The sequence below is a fragment of the Leptopilina boulardi genome, unplaced genomic scaffold (genome assembly GCF_019393585.1).
Source record: "Leptopilina boulardi isolate dan_hultmark-lab unplaced genomic scaffold, ZJU_Lbou_2.1 LbouV2_316, whole genome shotgun sequence".
NCBI classification, from domain to species: domain Eukaryota; kingdom Metazoa; phylum Arthropoda; class Insecta; order Hymenoptera; family Figitidae; genus Leptopilina; species Leptopilina boulardi.
In genome coordinates this window covers 1,375,697-1,394,076 of record NW_026137881.1, presented here as the reverse complement: position 1 = coordinate 1,394,076, position 18,380 = coordinate 1,375,697, and the positions used below count along the sequence as shown (strand labels likewise).

The following is an 18,380-nucleotide window of genomic DNA, read 5'->3' as shown; positions in this document are numbered from 1 at the left end:
TAAAAAATAATAATTTCAATTTCAGGAATTGAATTTTAAATAGATCATTAAAAAAAAATTATAAAAGTTAAAAATAAATAATGATAATAAAAATAAAGATAACATATTAAAGATATTAAAAGATAATAAAAAAAAGCAAAAAAAACATTGTATATTTGTAAAGATTAAACGTACCACAAATGACATAGCATTTTTCTTTCTTGAATATTATTTTATTGTTCATGTGAAAGAAAAAAAAAATAATTTTTTTTCAAAGCGCAAGAATAAACCGCGCGCGCATTTTTAATACTATTACTAAAGTCAAGAACACAACTAACAATCGTCAGCTGACATCCGTTTTGTTACCATGAACCGTTCAACTGTTTTTTCCGGTTCTCAAGTTCACCGTTTCAGTATTTTTGTAAAAATTCTATGGAAAAGATGGTAGTTCCAGTGGTTGATGAAGCTGGTGACAGGTTCGTAATAATTAAAATAATTCATCATTTAGAAAAAGCAATAAATTTTTTTTCTTTTCATTCGTCTATGATTGTTTTTACAGTCAGATGAAAAACTAACCTCAAAAATTTTTGCACAAACTTGTCAATGTTTCCAGCATCCAGGTTTTGATCCTTGCTCGCCTTTTTTTTTTACTATATATTTGATTAATTCTATTAAAATATTAATTCTTGTTAAATTAACTATAAATTCTTGATATTTATTTGAATAATTTTCTATGCTAATTGTTTAATAACAAAAGTTTGGTTATAGTTGTAACTATATACCGCAATAATTTTATAAATATTGTCTGCTTCTTTGAACAATGAAAATATTTAAATAATTACATTTTTTTTTATCGTCTTAAATATTAAATGTTTATTGTCAGAATTAGAAATTCTTTAGAAAATTAAACACAATTCAAATGCACTAGTTTCAATGGTCTTACATAACACACGCAATATTAAAGTGAAATAAATCGTGACAGAAATCTTTGTTCTGACCCGTGATCCTTTGATGCAATCAAGTGCTTTATAATCTCTATAAAATAATGCAAGTCCTATTATCAAGAGAAAAAAAAAAATTTCCGTCACAAAAAAAAAGAAATATAACGGAAATAAATTTTGGCAACCAAATTCAGATTTGGAAGAAAATCGAAAGTCATTTTGTAAGCAATATTCTTGTTTTTTTAATTTAAAAAAAAATTTCATTTTTATTATTTATAGTCCTAATGCAATGAATTGTTTTTTTAATTTTTTATTCTATGAATTATGATTTATTTTACTTAATAATAATTGAAATGTTTAATATTGTAAAATTTTCTTTTTTAGAGATGGAAATGTTGCCATTATTAGAGAGATTTACGACAGTGAAAATGCTAATGAAACTTTTGAATATGAATTGGAAAGAGCATTGGAGTCAGAATGTAGTTTAATTGTAATAGAACCATCTAAATTAGGAGATGAAACTTCAAGATGGATAACCGTTGGAAATTGTTTACATAAAACGGCTGCATTGTCTGGTGCAGCTGCAATAATTACAGGTTTAAAAAAAAAATTATTATTATTATTATTATTATTATTAATGACAAATTTTCATTTTACTACAATCGTTTTAATTGAAATTTTTAAAAATTAAAGAAAAATAAAGAATTTGCAAAAAAAAAATCCATAAAAATTGCCGCGAATTCAGGCCTCGAATTATAACTTTTTCTGATTTTTTTTTTCGAAAATACAACTCTTTTTTTTATTTATTTTAATATGATGCAAATTTACGACTTTTTTTACATTTTTAACAAAAATTTTCAACAAAATACGTCTATTTTATAGTATTCAATGTAGATTTTCATCAAATCTTTTTTTCATTTCAATTATTTAACAAATTTTTAACTAAAATTCTTTTCTAAATTAATTATTTTCAATTCAATTATTTTATTTTTTAAATTAAAAATGTTCTAAAAGTCAATAATACACAAAAATTTCAAGTGAAAATCAACTTGAAATTCAATTATTTTCAAAAATTTTTAATTTAAAACCTTCTAATATTTATTTATTACCAAAAATTTTTTGAAATTTTATCATTTAAATTACAACTCTTAAAATTCAATTATTTTTAATGATTTTTACACCTAATATTCTTCGAAAATTCAATTATCTAAAAGCATTTATCAATTAAAAACTTTTAAAATTCAAATTCTTATCTGTAATTTCTAATAAATTCTTTAGCAACAAAAATCGCAAAAAAATTTCAATTTAAAATCATTTAAAGTTCAATTATTTTCAAAAATCTGAATTGTAAATTTTCTAAAATTTAATTATTTCCAAAAAAGATTATGTAAAATTATTTGTTAAATTATTTTCAATTCTGTAAAATTTAATTCTTATCTGAAAATTAACAAAATCTTTTGAAATTCAATTATTTCTAAAATTTTCAACTTTAACTCTATTCAAAATTTAATTATTTAAAATGATTTTTATAGTATTTTTCAAAAAATTTAATAATCTAACGCATTTTTCAATTAAAAACTTTTGAAATTCAATTTTTGTCTATAATTTTTAATAAATTCCTCAACAACAGAAATAAGCAAAAAAATTTTAATTAAAAATCACTTGAACTTCAATTATATTTCAAAGATGAGAATTGTAAATCTTGAAAAATTAAATTACTTTTAAATAAATTTTATCTGCAATTATTTGATAAATTATTTTTAATTATACAAAATTTAATTATTGTCTGAAATTTAACAAAATCTTTTGAAGTTCAGTTAATTCTAGAAAATTTAACTGTAACTCTTTTAAAATTTAATTATTTTTAATTATTTTTAATATTTTTTTAAATATTTTTTAAAAAATTCAATTATTTAAAATTATTCGAAGTCTGCGAATTCATTGAAAAATACAGAAATTTCAATTTAGAAATATTGTAGAGAAATCTAGCATTACTATGTTTTTTTGGATATTGTTCGAATATTTATTTTGATTTAAAACAATAAAAATTGTACGAATTTTAGAAAGATTACCACTAAAATTTTAAAAACTGTAGAAAAATAATTTTTTTATTTTGAAAAATTTAGTTTAAAGTCTGTGAATTTCTGTAGAATTTAAAAATAATAATTCGTCAGACTTTCTAAAAAAAAATACAATTTTTAAAAACTATTTACAGGGGTCAAAATGTATATTTACATCTATAAAAACATAGATAACTTGAAAATCGGAAATGAAAACCTATTTCCATTAATATTGATCCTTTCAAAAAAAAAAATAATATTTATAATTAGTTTATAGACGTTTATTATTAACGAATGTATTTTTTAATAAACATAATTTTTTTCTCTCTAATTTTTAGGCCTCGTTTGGGGAGATAAACTCTATCTTTGTGGCCCACTTGGTTTTACATCAATTATAACATGTGGACTTTATACAGTTTCTTGGCAGTTTGATCCATGCTGTCAATATCAAGTTGAAACTGATACAAGTAAATTGCCACACGTTGAAGTACTTGCCATGTTAGGACCATCGTCACCTACATTTCTTGTTAGAAAAGATGACAGAAGAAGACGAATTCTTCACAATACAATTACATTAATGGCATTTAGCGTCACTGCGTGGCGAATTTATCAAGCGTTCAAATGAAAAAAAAAAAAAGAAGAAATTCCCCTACAAAAATTGTGGGCTTTTTATACACAGAGACAAGCAAAAAAAAAAAAACAAAAAAAAAAAACTAAACAACGGTAGGGCGTAATTATTAAATTTCGCGTATGATCGTAGAAAGACATAGAAAATAGTGTATTTGTTTTTGAATTAGGAAAAATACAATTCCTTTTAAAAAAAAACAAATCGGTAGGCTTGAAATCCATCGAGATATTACTTCTAGTAATAGTGCATTATTTTTCACTGATTTTTAATCTCAAAAAATAGAAAAATGCTTTTTTTTACTTTTTATAAAAAAAACAAACGATTTTTATTGTTTTAGTTTTGTTTTTTTTCATTCCAAACTTAAATTTTTATTAGTTTAGTTTTTAAAATATACAACTAAAGTGATAAAAAAAAAATTTGTATTTATGATATTAAAAGACATTTTTTTCTAAATGTTTGAGAAAAGAAAAATATTGTATTCTTCCTAGTTCTTGTAAAAGCAAGTCCTACTGTTAAAAAGAAAAAAACACACGAAAGTTTTTGACATAATAATGCAAAGTCATGTTTTAAGAAAAACAATTTCAATTTTTTTTTTCTCAACACACGTTGAGATTATTGACGCAAAATCGAATATAAATTTCAAGATTAAGACTTGAAAATCTTAAAAAAAATATATATATATATATAAATATATATACTTGACATCAGTGAACAATCAGTATCGACAAAGATTTCCAATTTTTTTCTTTATATTTAAATAGTGTTTACTATATTATATAAAAAAAAAACTTTGTCGGTTCTGCGATGCTTAAAAGCAACGGCTGTAACTAGTTAACAATTTGTTAAAGATTGTAAATGTAGCTTACTTTTTTTTATATACATATTATATCAATTTATTTCTGTAATGGACCCTCCAGAGAAGTTATTTTTTTTTCAAACATCGATAATCTATTTAAATTTCTATATTTCTCAAAAATAAATTTATGATTCTTTTTTTTTTGCATTAAATCAATGAGAGGTGAGAATAAATTTTTCTATAATATTGAAAAATCTCTTTGAAAAATGTTAAAGAATTTCCTATATACGATGAAGCCTTCGTGTAAATAATGTGATAGTTATTTCAATCTTTTTCTCTATATTATTATATTTTGCATTTCTTTTGCATTTAGTGATTCCTTAAAAAATTTTTTTTTTATTTCCATCATACACTCACACAGGCAATGAACATTTTATTATATGCATTTCTATTGTAAATAATGTGAAATAAGTGTAAATTCAAATTATTGAAAAAAAAAATTAACGGATTGAAAATGAGTGCATTTGTATATTTAATTCTCCGCGATGTTTCTGTTAAAAAAAAAAAAAAAAAAAAAAAAAAAAAACTGCAAAAGATGCACTGACCATTACTGACGTGAATTTCAATCGCTTATGATAGTATACATAAGCTGTAAATAGTGTAAACATGTTCCATTACCTGTATCAATAAAAATGTCAGATTACAGAAATAAAGTATAGTTTTAAATAGTCAAAAAAAAAAAAGATTTAACAAATTTTTATAAATAACGCAACACTAACGGAATGGTATACGCCAATATTGGAATAAGATAAAATAATTTTTTTTTTCTAATTCTTCCCTATTTGAATATTATTCAGTAAAATTCTATACAAGAAAATATTTTAAATTAATTTATTTTTAGTTTGAATTTTATAATAATATGTTTTTTTTTTGTATGATTATCCCATAAAAAATCATTTATTAGAATTTTTAATTTAAAGAATTTTATTAGAAATTATTATTTTTTTAGACGAATTTTCATTTTTTGAATTAGCATTTCACAAAATTTCTTTTTATACGAAATTTTTATTTAACAATTAGCTACCAAACTTTTATTTTCTAGGCATTTAATTTACATGACTTTTTATTTAAGAGAATTTTAATTTAACAGAATTTTCATTCAATCGAATTTTATGTGATTCAAATTTTTAAATGCCAAAAATTCTAATTCAGCGAATTTTAATTTGTACGAATTTTTAATTTATAGAATTTTTAAGACGCTGAATTTTCATTTATCCGAAATTACCAATTACAGAAAAAAATTTTGAGCGCAATTTTTAAATTGACGAATTAGAAATTATCAACGAAATTGTGATTGGTCAAATTTTTAAAAATTCGGACAAATTAAAAATTCAATGAATTGAAATTTCTGACGTTTAAAAATTCAAGTCACATAAAATTCGATAGAATGAGAATTCTGCTAAATTAATGTTCTTGTATATATAAAAAGTCTGAAAAATAATTATTCTAAAAATGGTTAAAAATTACTTTTCTTTTTTTCTCATGTAGATTAAATTTATAATCCAACTTTCTTTTCAAAAATTTTATTTCTATAAAACGTAATTAAAATTACAAAAAAAAATTATATAAAATTCTCAAATTTTTAATTGAATAAAAATCAATCATGAAAAATTTCCCAATCTTTAAGATTAAAGGTAACAAAAAATATTTTTTTTTCACTAAAACACTAGACAATTAATTATATATACGAAAATAAATTGAAACTACATAATATTTTAATAAGAATATTTAAAAATTATAATAAATAAAAAGATAAATAGAAAGATAATAGATAAAATATGAACAAATAAATAAATAAATATAAAGAAATTAATAAAGATTTTATAAAGGCAAAAAATTATTGTAAAGAATATTTAATTGTTAATTAATTACATGCTTAATTACTACCAAAAATTAGAAAGAATTCTGAAAATTGCAATGATTTTAAATAAAATGAATTCTAAGAGAATGATCTAAAAAGGTAAATATAATTATGAAATATTAATATATATTTTATGAAATTAATCAAATGAAAAATTTTCTATTTTATTATTCACCGAAATAACAAAACAAAAAAAAAACAACATAATATATACAAAAATAATCGTAACGACTTATTTCGTTTTTGATGAACTAGCCTTAGATTTTCTAGCCCTTATTTTCATAATCCAAAAATAAAACGAAGGGCAAAGTGTGCGAATTAATATCGCAAATTTTGGAGAAGGTGGAGATATTGCCACATCCTTGCTACCAATTAACATTGATTTCAGTACTTCCTCGGCTACATATTTTGCTGAAAATCCTTTTTCTGTTGCTTCATCCATTACTACAAAAAAAAAATTTTAATAGTAGGTAACGAAAATAAAAATGTTCTTTTATTTACATTTAAACCTCAAAAATATTCTTTTGGATGAACTTTTCTTCTTCCGAATTAGATTCTTCGTGAAAATTTCATATTTTTTTATAAACCAATTTTTTTTTCAAATATTTTGTAAAATTTTTTATTTCGACAAATTAGAAATACCCACCTCCATATTTTTTACCACTCTCGGTCAAAGCATTGAGAGAAAGTGCAGTTTGAATATGTCCTGGACTAATTACAGTAACTTGAATATTTTTATCGGCAATTTCTGATCGTAAACAATCACTCCAAGCTTGTAAAGCATGTTTTGAAGCTGCATAGGCCGATCTGTTATAAAAATATTTCACCAAATAGAATTTTTTAAAAATTGCATATTATAAACAATCAATAAATAGATTTAAATTAAATTAAAAAAAAAAATAACATATTTGTAAATTCTATTTTATTATTACCTGCCAGGTAGAGCTATTTTTCCTTGAATACTACTTATACAAATTATGTGACCTGATTTTTGTTGTACCATTGTTGGCAGTACGGCTTATAAAAAAAAATTAATTAATAAACAAAAATTAGAATTTTTAATTTAGAGAACGAAACAAAAGTTCACAACGTTTATGATAAACTGTTTTTAAAGAAATAATTTTTTAAAATGAAAAATTCTATAATTTTTCGCCTGAAAAATATTTCTTGTAGTTTTCATTAATCAACAAATTATAAAACAATATTTTTTAGGCCAAAAATTATAAAATTTCATTTTAAAAAATTATTTCTTTAAAAATCGTTTATCATAAACGTTGCGTACTTTAGCTTCGTTTTAGAGAAAAAATGTTAATGGTGATAAAAATAGAAACCTTTGGTTATTGCAACTTGTGCAAAATAATTTATAAGCATCACTTTAATGTAGACATCGACATTTGTATTTTCTACCTCGCCTCTGTATGAAATGCCAGCATTATTTATTAAAATATCAACTGTACCATGGATTTTTATAACTTTATCAACTTCCGAATTTAATGAATTTATTTCTGTTAAATCAAACGGAAGTATCACCGGTGGATGTGTTGGAACAGTCTGAAATAATTTTTTATTTAATTTAAAATATACGACTTTTTTTCAACTCATTTTACTTTTTTTTAATATTTTTTACAAATTTTTTTTTTTTAAACAAAATATGTTTTTTTAGTATATATATTCTTTAGATTCTATTATTATTAATTATTTTTATAATATTCTTTGAAAATTCAATTATTTAAAAGCATTTTTCAATGAAAAACATTTGAAATTCAATTTTTGTCAATAATTTCTAACAAGTTCTTCAGCGACAGAAATCACCAAAAATTTCAATTAAACATCAAACAAAGTTCAATTATTTTAAAAAATCTGAATTGTAAATCTTCAAAAATTCAATTATTTATAAAAAAAGGTTATTTAAAATTATTTGAAAAATTATTTTCAATTCTGTAAATTTTCAATTATTTATCAAATTTTTAACTAAAATTCATTTCTAAATTAATAATTTTCAATAATTTTAATGAAATTCTCTACACATTCAATTATCTTAAACTATTTTTTAATTAAAAATTTATATGAAATTCAATAACTGTTAAAAATTAAAAAAAAAAATTAGCAAATAAAATTACTGAAAAAATTTCAATTTAAAATCACTTCAAAATCGATTATTTTCAAAAATTTCAATTTATATCCTCTAAAATTTAATTATTATCTGAATTTTAAAAAAATCTTTGATTTTAAATTATTTTTAATAATTTTAACTATAACTCTTTCGAAATTCGATTATTTTAAAATAATTTTTATAATATTCTTCAAAAATTCAATTATCTGAAATATTGTTGAATTAAAAACTTTTGAAATTCAATTTTTTTCTGTAATTTCTAATGAATTCTTCAGCAACAGAAATTATCAAAAATTTCACTTCAACATCACTTTAATTCAAGTATTTTCCAAAATTGGAATTGTAAATCTTTGAAAATTCAATTACTTTTAAAATAATAATTTCATCTAAAATTAATTGATAAATTATTTTTAATTCAGTAAAAATTTAATTAGTTGTTGAAATTTTTATAAAATCTTTTGAAATTCAATTATTTCTAAACAATTCAACTGTACTTCTTTCCAAGATTTAATTATTTTTAATAATTTTAATATGTCTTTAAAAATTCTATTATTTAAATTAATTTAAAAAAAAAACTCTAAAATTTGAAATTGTGTCAGAAATTTATTAAAATTTCTATTAATCTATTAAAATTTTAAAATATTTATTAATTAATTAAATTTAATATTTTAAAAAATCGTCTTTTTTTTAATTTCATTCGACTAAAAAGAATTTTTTGACGAAGCTGAAGTACGCTTCAACAAATTGTAAAAAAAAATTTTTTTTTAGGCAAATAATTATAGAATTTTTCATTTTAGAAAATTATTTCTTTTAAAAATCGTTTATCATAAACGTTGCGTACTTCAGCTTCGTTATTTTTTGCGCCTTAAAGTCGATCCAAAGCTTTTACTGTAATGTAATTAATAATTATTTTAAGTTAATAATATTACTCCTGTAATTAATAATATTATTTTTATAATTATATTTTCAATTCAGTTTTAATATTATTTTAATTATTATTTTAATAAATTTTATGTATAAATTATTAATATTCTCGAGTTTCATTTATGAGATTAAAGTCCAAATCTCAGAATCCATTGATTCTGAATAATAAAATTTTTCCAATAGTAAATTCATTGTTATTATTAAATTTAAAACTCACATAGTGTAAATTCATTAATGTATCCTTTACTCGTTGCAATTCTTCTTTTCTTCTTGAAATTAAAATTAAACGACAACCACAACTGTAATAAACATGAGCTAATGCTTCTCCTAAACCAGAACTTGCTCCTGTTATCATTACTACCTAATAAAGTAAAAAAAAAAATTGTAATTTTGCAAAATAGTCTCGAATTTAAAATATAAATACACTTTTGTATATTTTAATTTATACGAATTCATAATTTATAAAACTATTATTTTAAAAATGGAACTGTATATATAGTAAAAACTAGAAAAGATCATTAAAAAACGTTTATGAGCCTAAATTATAAGTAACTATAGAAAATAAAGAGAAAAATACCTTGCCTCTGAGAGAAGATTTTCTTTTCTTAAACATCATAACGGTATATAAATAATACAAGAACCAAGGAAACATAACAGGTATTCCAAAAAGTGTAAATAACCATAGTGCAGATAGTTTCATTTTCTCCATTTTATTCACAAAATTATTAGCTGCAAGTCACGATATTAAAAAAAAAAATTTTTCATTAATTGTAACCTCAAAATTTTTGATTAATGTTATTGAAACAAAATACTGATTAAGTTCATTATTTACACTCTTTTAAAAAAAAACTGCTTTCTAACTAACATTATACTTTTATAGGAGTATTTTAAATAATTTAATAAATTAAATTTATTTCTTTGGAATTATTTTTATCTAAATAAATATATATTTGTACATTCTCCACCCTGTATAAAATTTTGATCGTTAAATGGGTAAATTTTGTAAAACTGTGGTAATCTTCGTAACCTAACGTAAGTAGTACGGTATGTCTACGTAAAATATTATCAGTATTTACACGCTACATTACTCAACTATCCAACCCTGACATGTATGGAGGTTAAAAGAAAATGTCAACAAACATCAAATAATTTCCTTTATTTATATATACATATTATAGTTATTTATAAAGGAATCAATTTCTACAACATAATTTATTAATTGTAAACGAAAAATGTTTATTATTATTATTGTTTAAAATAAATTTTTACATACAAATCTCACAATGGAAGATGTCAATGTTTTGTTCGTCAGGGGAAACAGTAAAGTAAGTTTATTTGAGTTTATTTTCTTTTTTAATTAGAAATTAATATTTAACAATTATTTTTCATTGAAAATTATTCTGTCAAGTGTTGTTAATTTTTAAGTGAGTTAATTTTTAATTCAATTTCAATTGTTTTCAAATTGAAAGTTACGAACATAACCTTGAAAATGAATTGATCTGCTATATTTATTTCAAGAAACAACATTTTTTTTATAAGTTTTACCATTAAAAGTAAACATTTAATAAATAATTAAATTAAATTATGACGAACTTAGTCATCGAAACGTTGCATTTTATGAACTGACAATAAAAAGAAATATAAAAATTAATTTATTTTTCCTTCTACTTTAATTTTTCTAAGTATTGGAATTTTATTTCCGAAGAGAATATTTTTTTTTTAAAGAAAAAAATTTAAATTTTGCAATTAAAAATTTTTTAATTTCGGAATTTGGAAAAATAAATGTGCCGTTTTTTTTTTATTTATTTCGGATTTTAGAGGATCGAAGTCCTTTGTATATATAGAATATTTAGTAAAAAATAAAAATTACTTAAAAATAGAAGAAAATAGTGATAGTATTGAAAAAAAAAAAAAAAATTTTGTTAGTCAATGAGTGATGAAGATCAAGAAGATGTATGGGATGATTCTGCATTAATAAAAGCATACGATAAGGCTATTAATTTAGCTAAAGAGGAAGTGGCAAAACAAATGGGAATTCAAGAGTTAACACCTGAAAAATCGAAAAAATCAACAACTCCAAAAGAAAATCGTCAATCTCGCAAAAATCAAAGAGTAAGTCAATTTTTGTTTTCAACAATAATGACAACGCTGAAGTACGCAACGTTTATGATAAACGATTTTTAAAAGAAATAATTTTTTAAAATGAAAAATTCTATAATTTTTTGCCTAAAAAAAATTTTTTTACAATTTGTTGATTAATGAAAACTACAATAAATATTTTTTAGGCGAAAAATTATAGAATTTTTCATTTTGAAAATTATTTCTTTAAAAATCGTTTATCATAAACGTCGCGTACTTTTGCTTCGTCAAAAAATTCTTTTTAGTCGAATTAAATATAAAAAAGACGATTTTTTTTAAGGGAATGGCTAAAGGTCCGGTTAGCCGGAACTATAGTAGAGGAAGCTAATGATCCGGCTATGTCAGTACTGTCAGCCGGAACCGTAGCAACTCTGAATAGGGGTCCGGCTACTGTCTTAATAAATAAAAAGATATTAACTTACAATTATTTATTTAATACAAATATAGGTATAATATTTAAAATATGTTAAATTATTAATTTCGTGTGAAATATTTTTAATTACACTTATATAAAAGTATATAATTTATAAATTTTAAATACGCGTACTAAAATAGTAACAAATAATAATATTAAATAAATATTTTAAATTATTATTTTTATATTTTTATTCAGATAATTGAAATGTAACTTTCTATTATTAAAAATTTTTTTGATACATATTCTATTTCAGGAAATTGATAGTGTAAGTAAAATGCTTTTGTGAGTTTGAAATTGAGCGGGCGTTAATCAATCAATTATGTCACATACGACTATCGATAATAGTCGACAATTTCAAATCAAAAAGTTTTAAAACAAATTTAGGTATGTTTGTGTGTTTTTCTATTTTCGACCGGCAAGGTGATAGACAGTGTATTTTTTGTGTTACAAAATATAATATAATTATATTTAAAATGTCTGGTGCAGAAACTGAGGAAATTGATAGTAAGTAATATTTAAAATGTTTATTTATCTATGTTTCATTACGATTATTTTATTAACGTATAATTTATGTTCCTTAAATTCTGAACGTTCAAATTAACTAAATAATTTTTTTAATCTAAAATTTTTTTGAAAATTATTATAGTAATGAAAAATATAAAAAGATATTAAACATATAATAAATGATTAATTTATTTTTAAATACAGAAAGCAATATTTTATAATAAAATTTGAAGTTAAAAAGTAGTAAATAAATTTTTACGTTATTTTTAACGGTCAGAACTTCAAGTATATTATAACATTCATCAAAACAATTGTGAAGGTGATTCTCCTGGTGAATTTTTAAATACAAACTATAATATAATATATACAAGATAAAAATTAACGCGTTTAAAATTTTTCTCCAAAATATTATTCAGTTTTAGTAAATAATTTAATTCTTAAATAATGATAAAAGTGTGATAAAATATTTTCCTAATTTACGTTCAGAAAAATCACCAATTTATTAAAAAAAATTTTTTTGATGAATTTTTTTATTTATAAAATAAAATGATTTTCTCCTTTTAGACACTGAAACTGAAATAAAGGATGAAGCAATTTTGAAAATTGGTGATTCTTTTTCATCATTTGATGAATTTAAAGAAAAATTGGATGAATTCCAAAAATTTACATGTACTTCCTTTTTTGTTCGTGACAGTATTACTGTCAATGGTTGTAAAAAGAAGGAAATAAAAAAGGAAATCAATCCGACTTTAAAATATTATAGAATAAAATACTCTTGTTTTAAGGGAGGGAAAAAATTTAAAACAAGAGGAAAAGGCGTGCGAGATTCTACGTAAGTTTTCAGAATTTTTTTTTCCAATTCGTACAGGTAATTGCTTTGCAAATAAACTCTTGTTTTTCAAACTATTATTTATTTTAATAATAATTGTTATTTTAATTATTTTAATTATTTAAAATATTATAATAATTATTTTAATTATTTTAATAAAAATAATTTACAGAACTTCGAAAGAATCCTGTCCAGCTTTTTTTAATTTGGTGGCGAATGAGGAAGGGAATTGTTTAATCTTATTTTAAGGTTAACTACACACATAATCATCCTGTGACAAAGGTAATTTTCAAATCATTTAAGAAATGCATTTTAAAAATTAAATTAAAATTTAAATAGAAATTAAATTAAAATTTACATTTAAATTTTTAAATTATTAAATAAATTATTAAATTAATATTTTGCACAAATTGTCCCTAAATTATAAAATAATGTCAAAGAATTCAATAATTATCTTTTTTCAATACATTTGAAAATTTAATTGTTTTTAAAAAATAATAGGCCTCAGAAAAATTGATTTTTTAAATAAAATATTTGAAAGTTTTTGTTTAATTTTTTGTTTAATATTTACCTAAAATTTTTAATAAAATAATTTTAATTCAAACAAATTTTTAAAACCAAAGAACTTAAATAACTTTTAAATTTAAAACTTCCAAAAAATTTTTCTTCACTAATTCTGAAAATGTTCTTAATAGAAATTTTTTTAAAATCGATGCGTGGGCTGTTATATAGAATTTTTATTGTTATACTTCAATAATTATATGATTTCATTAATGTTTCAGTTTTTACATTCTCATACCACATATGGGAGACGATTGGATCCAGTGGTGGACTTAGAATGTATAAATGATGTCGATGTTATGTTAAAATTCAAGGTTCCCACTCGCGAAATACAAAATAAAGTATTTAATGCCACTGGAAAAAAAATTTTGGCCAAAGATATTCAAAATAGAAAAAATCAAGTCTTGGATCAAGTATCTGAAGATAATTGGATCTTTTTAGATACGTTTGAACCTGTACCAGATGGTGTTATTCCAGACTGCAATGTTGATGAAAATTGTAACAAGATTAGTCTGGAAAATATTAGAATTCCACCAACTTTTAAGCCTAGAGGCCGACCAAAAGGAACAAAAAAAATAAATGCCATCGGATTACCAAAAAAAAAAAATATAAAGTCCAAGTCTTCTATTATGCATCAATGTTTTGCAAAAAAATCCGATATAAATAAATATTTTATAATTTTATCGTGCTTTGTTAGTCCAGAAATCGCAGATGCTGCTATAAATAAAAAATATATCATTGAAGAAAAAGATGTGGAGATAATACCAGACAATGTATCACATAAAATAATCCACGAAGATGTAAAGCTGGACAGAATATCTAAATTTTTTTCAGAAGATGCGTGGATCATAATTAAGCAAATTGAAAAACAAAAAAGAGAATCCAAAATTACGTGGACCTGTCTAATATGTAAAAAAAAATAAAAGATGAAGAACCCTCAGTAAATTGTGACTAATGTTTAGAGTGGTATCACACAAAATGTGTTAATTATAACTCTAAAAAAAATACTAAATTATGGAAATGTCTATATTGTTAATATGTATATGTATAAAGAAAAAAGTGTAATGATACTCTTACCAAAGATTTTAACTTTTTTAACGAAAGTTTAAATAAAAATGACAATTTTTTAAAGTATATTTAAACTCAAGACTATCGTTTGGAATGTTTATATGTTGTAAAGTAGTGTAATTTTACGATTCAAAAGTTTTAACTACTAAAGTTAAAATAAAGGCATTTGCAAAATTATCTGATTTTTTATTTAAAAAATTCATTTATTTTTTCCTGATAATATAATAAATATACTATTTATAAATAGTATTATAAAAATGTTAAGAAAATTTAAATAAGACTCTTTTAATTTCAAATTTCGCGCTATTAATTAACTGTTCATAAATTAATTAAAATAGTGATTAAAATTATTTCTTTTATGTACTTGTAATTTTATTAACATTTTATGGGACAATAGCCGGATTCCTACGGCTGACAGTATTAGCCGGAACTATAGTTTCACAAATTAAAGATCCAGCTAGCCGGATTTACGGCTGACAGTATTAGCCGGAACTATAGTTTCACAGATTAAAGATCCGGCTAGCCGGAACTTTAGCCATGTTAGAGCTCCGGCTAGCCGGATCTTTAGCCATTCCCTTTTTTTAATTATATTAAATTTAATTAATTAATAAATATTTTAAAATTTTAATAGATTAATAGAAATTTTAATAAATTTCTGACACAATTTCAAATTTTAGAGTTTTTTTTTTAAATTAATTTAAATAATAGAATTTTTAAAGACATATTAAAATTATTAAAAATAATTAAATCTTGGAAAGAAGTACAGTTGAATTGTTTAGAAATAATTGAATTTCAAAAGATTTTATAAAAATTTCAACAACTAATTAAATTTTTACTGAATTAAAAATAATTTATCAATTAATTTTAGATGAAATTATTATTTTAAAAGTAATTGAATTTTCAAAGATTTACAATTCCAATTTTGGAAAATACTTGAATTAAAGTGATGTTGAAGTGAAATTTTTGATAATTTCTGTTGCTGAAGAATTCATTAGAAATTACAGAAAAAAATTGAATTTCAAAAGTTTTTAATTCAACAATATTTCAGATAATTGAATTTTTGAAGAATATTATAAAAATTATTTAAAAATAATCGAATTTCGAAAGAGTTATAGTTAAAATTATTAAAAATAATTTAAAATCAAAGATTTTTTTAAAATTCAGATAATAATTAAATTTTAGAGGATTTTAAATTGAAATTTTTGAAAATAATCGATTTTGAAGTGATTTTAAATTGAAATTTTTTCAGTAATTTTATTTGCTAATTTTTTTTTTTAATTTTTAACAGTTATTGAATTTCATATAAATTTTTAATTAAAAAATAGTTTAAGATATAATTGAATGTGTAGAGAATTTCATTAAAATTATTGAAAATTATTAATTTAGAAATGAATTTTAGTTAAAAATTTGATAAATAATTGAAAATTTACAGAATTGAAAATAATTTTTCAAATAATTTTAAATAACCTTTTTTTTATAAATAATTGAATTTTTGAAGATTTACAATTCAGATTTTTTAAAATAATTGAACTTTGTTTTATGTTTAATTGAAATTTTTGGAGACTTCTGTCGCTGAAGAACTTGTTAGAAATTATTGACAATAATTGAATTTCAATTGTTTTTCATTGAAAAATGCTTTAAAATAATTGAATTTTCAAAGAATATTATAAAAATAATTAATAATAATAGAATCTAAAGAATATATACTAAAAAAAAAAAAATTAAAAATTCTATAATTTTTTGCCTAATAATATTTTTTTATATTTTGTTGATTAATAATGAAAACTACAAGAAATATTTTTTAGACGAAAAATTATAAAATTTTTCATTTTAAAAAATTATTTCTTTAATAGTCGTTTATCATAAACATTGCGTACTTTAACTTCGTCAATAATGAATAATTAATTTTTTTTGTACTTTTTCCTTTGTATAAAAATAGAATTTATTTTCTCAACTTTACAGAAAAAATTTTTAATAACTAAATATTTTTCCTTTATTTAGAAATGGTGTGTTGGTTGTCCATGTCGAGCTGTTTATTCCGAAGATGGAGAATTGTACGAAGCGATAATTACAAAAATGCATGAAAATTCTGCCACCTGCACTGTTCGATTCATAGGTAAAGAGGAATGAAAAAACTTCTTTAATATTATAAAGTTTAAGTTCATTAGTTTATTTATTTTTTTTATTTCAGGCTATAATAATACAGAAGAAATAGAATTCTCTCGACTGTTAGAATCAGAGGGACTTCAAAATCAAATTGCCCAGCAGAAAGCGTCAATGCAAGAAAATGACGATAATGAACAACAAAGTACTTCAACTGCTTCTGAAACATCAAAAAATTTTACAAATTTACGAAATTTAAATGGAATTCTCGGTGATAAAATGGACTGTGATTATACTGAAAATAAATCATCATCGTCATCAAAAAAATTTACTCCATACGATCGATTGACTGATTTTAATCTTCCCACGGCACCTCCTGCACCACCACTGCCACCTCATCTTATGAGCAGGTTAATTGAATTTTATTTTCCACAATTTTTTCATACATTTTTTCATAAATTAAAATTTTCGATTCTATTACTTTTTTAAATTATAAAAAATTGATTTTTAAATATTTTACAGGCTACCACAAAATGATGCAGACGCACTTTCTAGTATGTTAATGTCTTGGTATATTAGTGGTTTCCATACGGGTAAGATAATATTTTTACATATGAAATAATACATTATAAATATTGTACAATATTTATGAAATAATTATAAAATAAGAAAAATAATTATCTAAACTAAATAGATTATTATTATTAAATAAAATATTTTATTTAATAATCTTGAAGATATTTCTGTTTTTTTTTTGTTTGTTTTTTTTTTAGTTAATTTTTTACGTGAAACTCATATTTAAATTTGAAATTCCGAGACAAATTTAAAAAATTGTATTAAAGTGAAAAATAAGTTGTACGGATATCAAAAATGATTATTAGAAATTGTGAGATTTTTCTAAAAATAGGTCGCCTACGACCTTAGGCGAAATAAAAATGGATTGACCCTTATCAATGATTCAATTGACCCAAGCATCAATTTATAAAAATTTTTTTTATCTATTTAAAAATTGTTTATGCCAAATTTGAATAAATCCTAATTTAAACTAATACAAGAATTTATTGCTTAAAATTGTAATCGATCTAAATTTAAATTTCTTTTAATTCAAATCAACCATCAATTTAATTTATTTAAAAAAAAATAATTTTTTATTCAAATTTTAATTAATCTAAATTTCAATTCAATCGTTAAGTTATTATCAAAATTTTAATTTATTTAAATTAAAATGGTTTGATTTGATTTGATTTGATTGATTTTAATGTGTGAAATTGTAATGTAAAAATAATTTATTATTTTATTTGCAGGATATTATCATGGTTTGCAACAAGCAAAAAACTCACAAGAAAAGCGGAAAAAATAAAGTATTCTTTTTGTTTTCATAGAATTTTGTAATATG

At 21.4% G+C, this 18,380-nt stretch overlaps 3 protein-coding genes and 1 long non-coding RNA gene across 6 annotated transcripts; 3 read left to right on the top strand and 1 right to left on the bottom strand.

Moving 5' to 3' along the window:
• Window positions 1-331: 331 nt before the first annotated feature.
• LOC127283917 (transmembrane protein 11-A, mitochondrial) lies at window positions 332-4,517 on the top strand. Its single transcript, XM_051309041.1, has 3 exons — window positions 332-455; window positions 1,305-1,516; window positions 3,319-4,517. Exons 1-3 carry the CDS (start codon window positions 412-414, stop codon window positions 3,603-3,605), a joined length of 543 nt encoding a protein of 180 aa, XP_051164998.1. The 5' UTR covers window positions 332-411; the 3' UTR covers window positions 3,606-4,517.
• A 1,933-nt stretch (window positions 4,518-6,450) lies between these two features.
• LOC127283915 (dehydrogenase/reductase SDR family protein 7-like) lies at window positions 6,451-10,339 on the bottom strand. Of its 3 annotated transcripts, XM_051309037.1 has the most exons (7): window positions 10,195-10,339; window positions 9,940-10,091; window positions 9,580-9,723; window positions 7,657-7,876; window positions 7,258-7,342; window positions 6,972-7,132; window positions 6,451-6,769 (listed from the first exon to the last, which is right to left on the bottom strand). In XM_051309037.1, exons 2-7 carry the CDS (start codon window positions 10,069-10,071, stop codon window positions 6,558-6,560), a joined length of 954 nt encoding a protein of 317 aa, XP_051164994.1. In that variant the 5' UTR covers window positions 10,072-10,091; window positions 10,195-10,339; the 3' UTR covers window positions 6,451-6,557. The 3 variants fall into 3 exon arrangements, with proteins under 3 accessions (XP_051164994.1, XP_051164993.1, XP_051164996.1); XM_051309036.1 differs by having other exon boundaries at window positions 9,940-10,317; XM_051309039.1 differs by lacking the exon at window positions 10,195-10,339 and having other exon boundaries at window positions 9,945-10,083.
• A 129-nt stretch (window positions 10,340-10,468) lies between these two features.
• LOC127283916 (survival motor neuron protein) lies at window positions 10,469-18,354 on the top strand. Its single transcript, XM_051309040.1, has 6 exons — window positions 10,469-10,687; window positions 11,289-11,474; window positions 16,883-16,997; window positions 17,073-17,394; window positions 17,507-17,577; window positions 18,289-18,354. Exons 1-6 carry the CDS (start codon window positions 10,646-10,648, stop codon window positions 18,342-18,344), a joined length of 792 nt encoding a protein of 263 aa, XP_051164997.1. The 5' UTR covers window positions 10,469-10,645; the 3' UTR covers window positions 18,345-18,354.
• LOC127283918 (uncharacterized) lies at window positions 12,278-14,849 on the top strand. The gene is made up of 4 exons (XR_007843405.1): window positions 12,278-12,423; window positions 12,988-13,255; window positions 13,425-13,534; window positions 14,035-14,849. It is a non-coding gene; the product is annotated as an uncharacterized LOC127283918 (long non-coding RNA).
• Window positions 18,355-18,380: the final 26 nt, after the last annotated feature.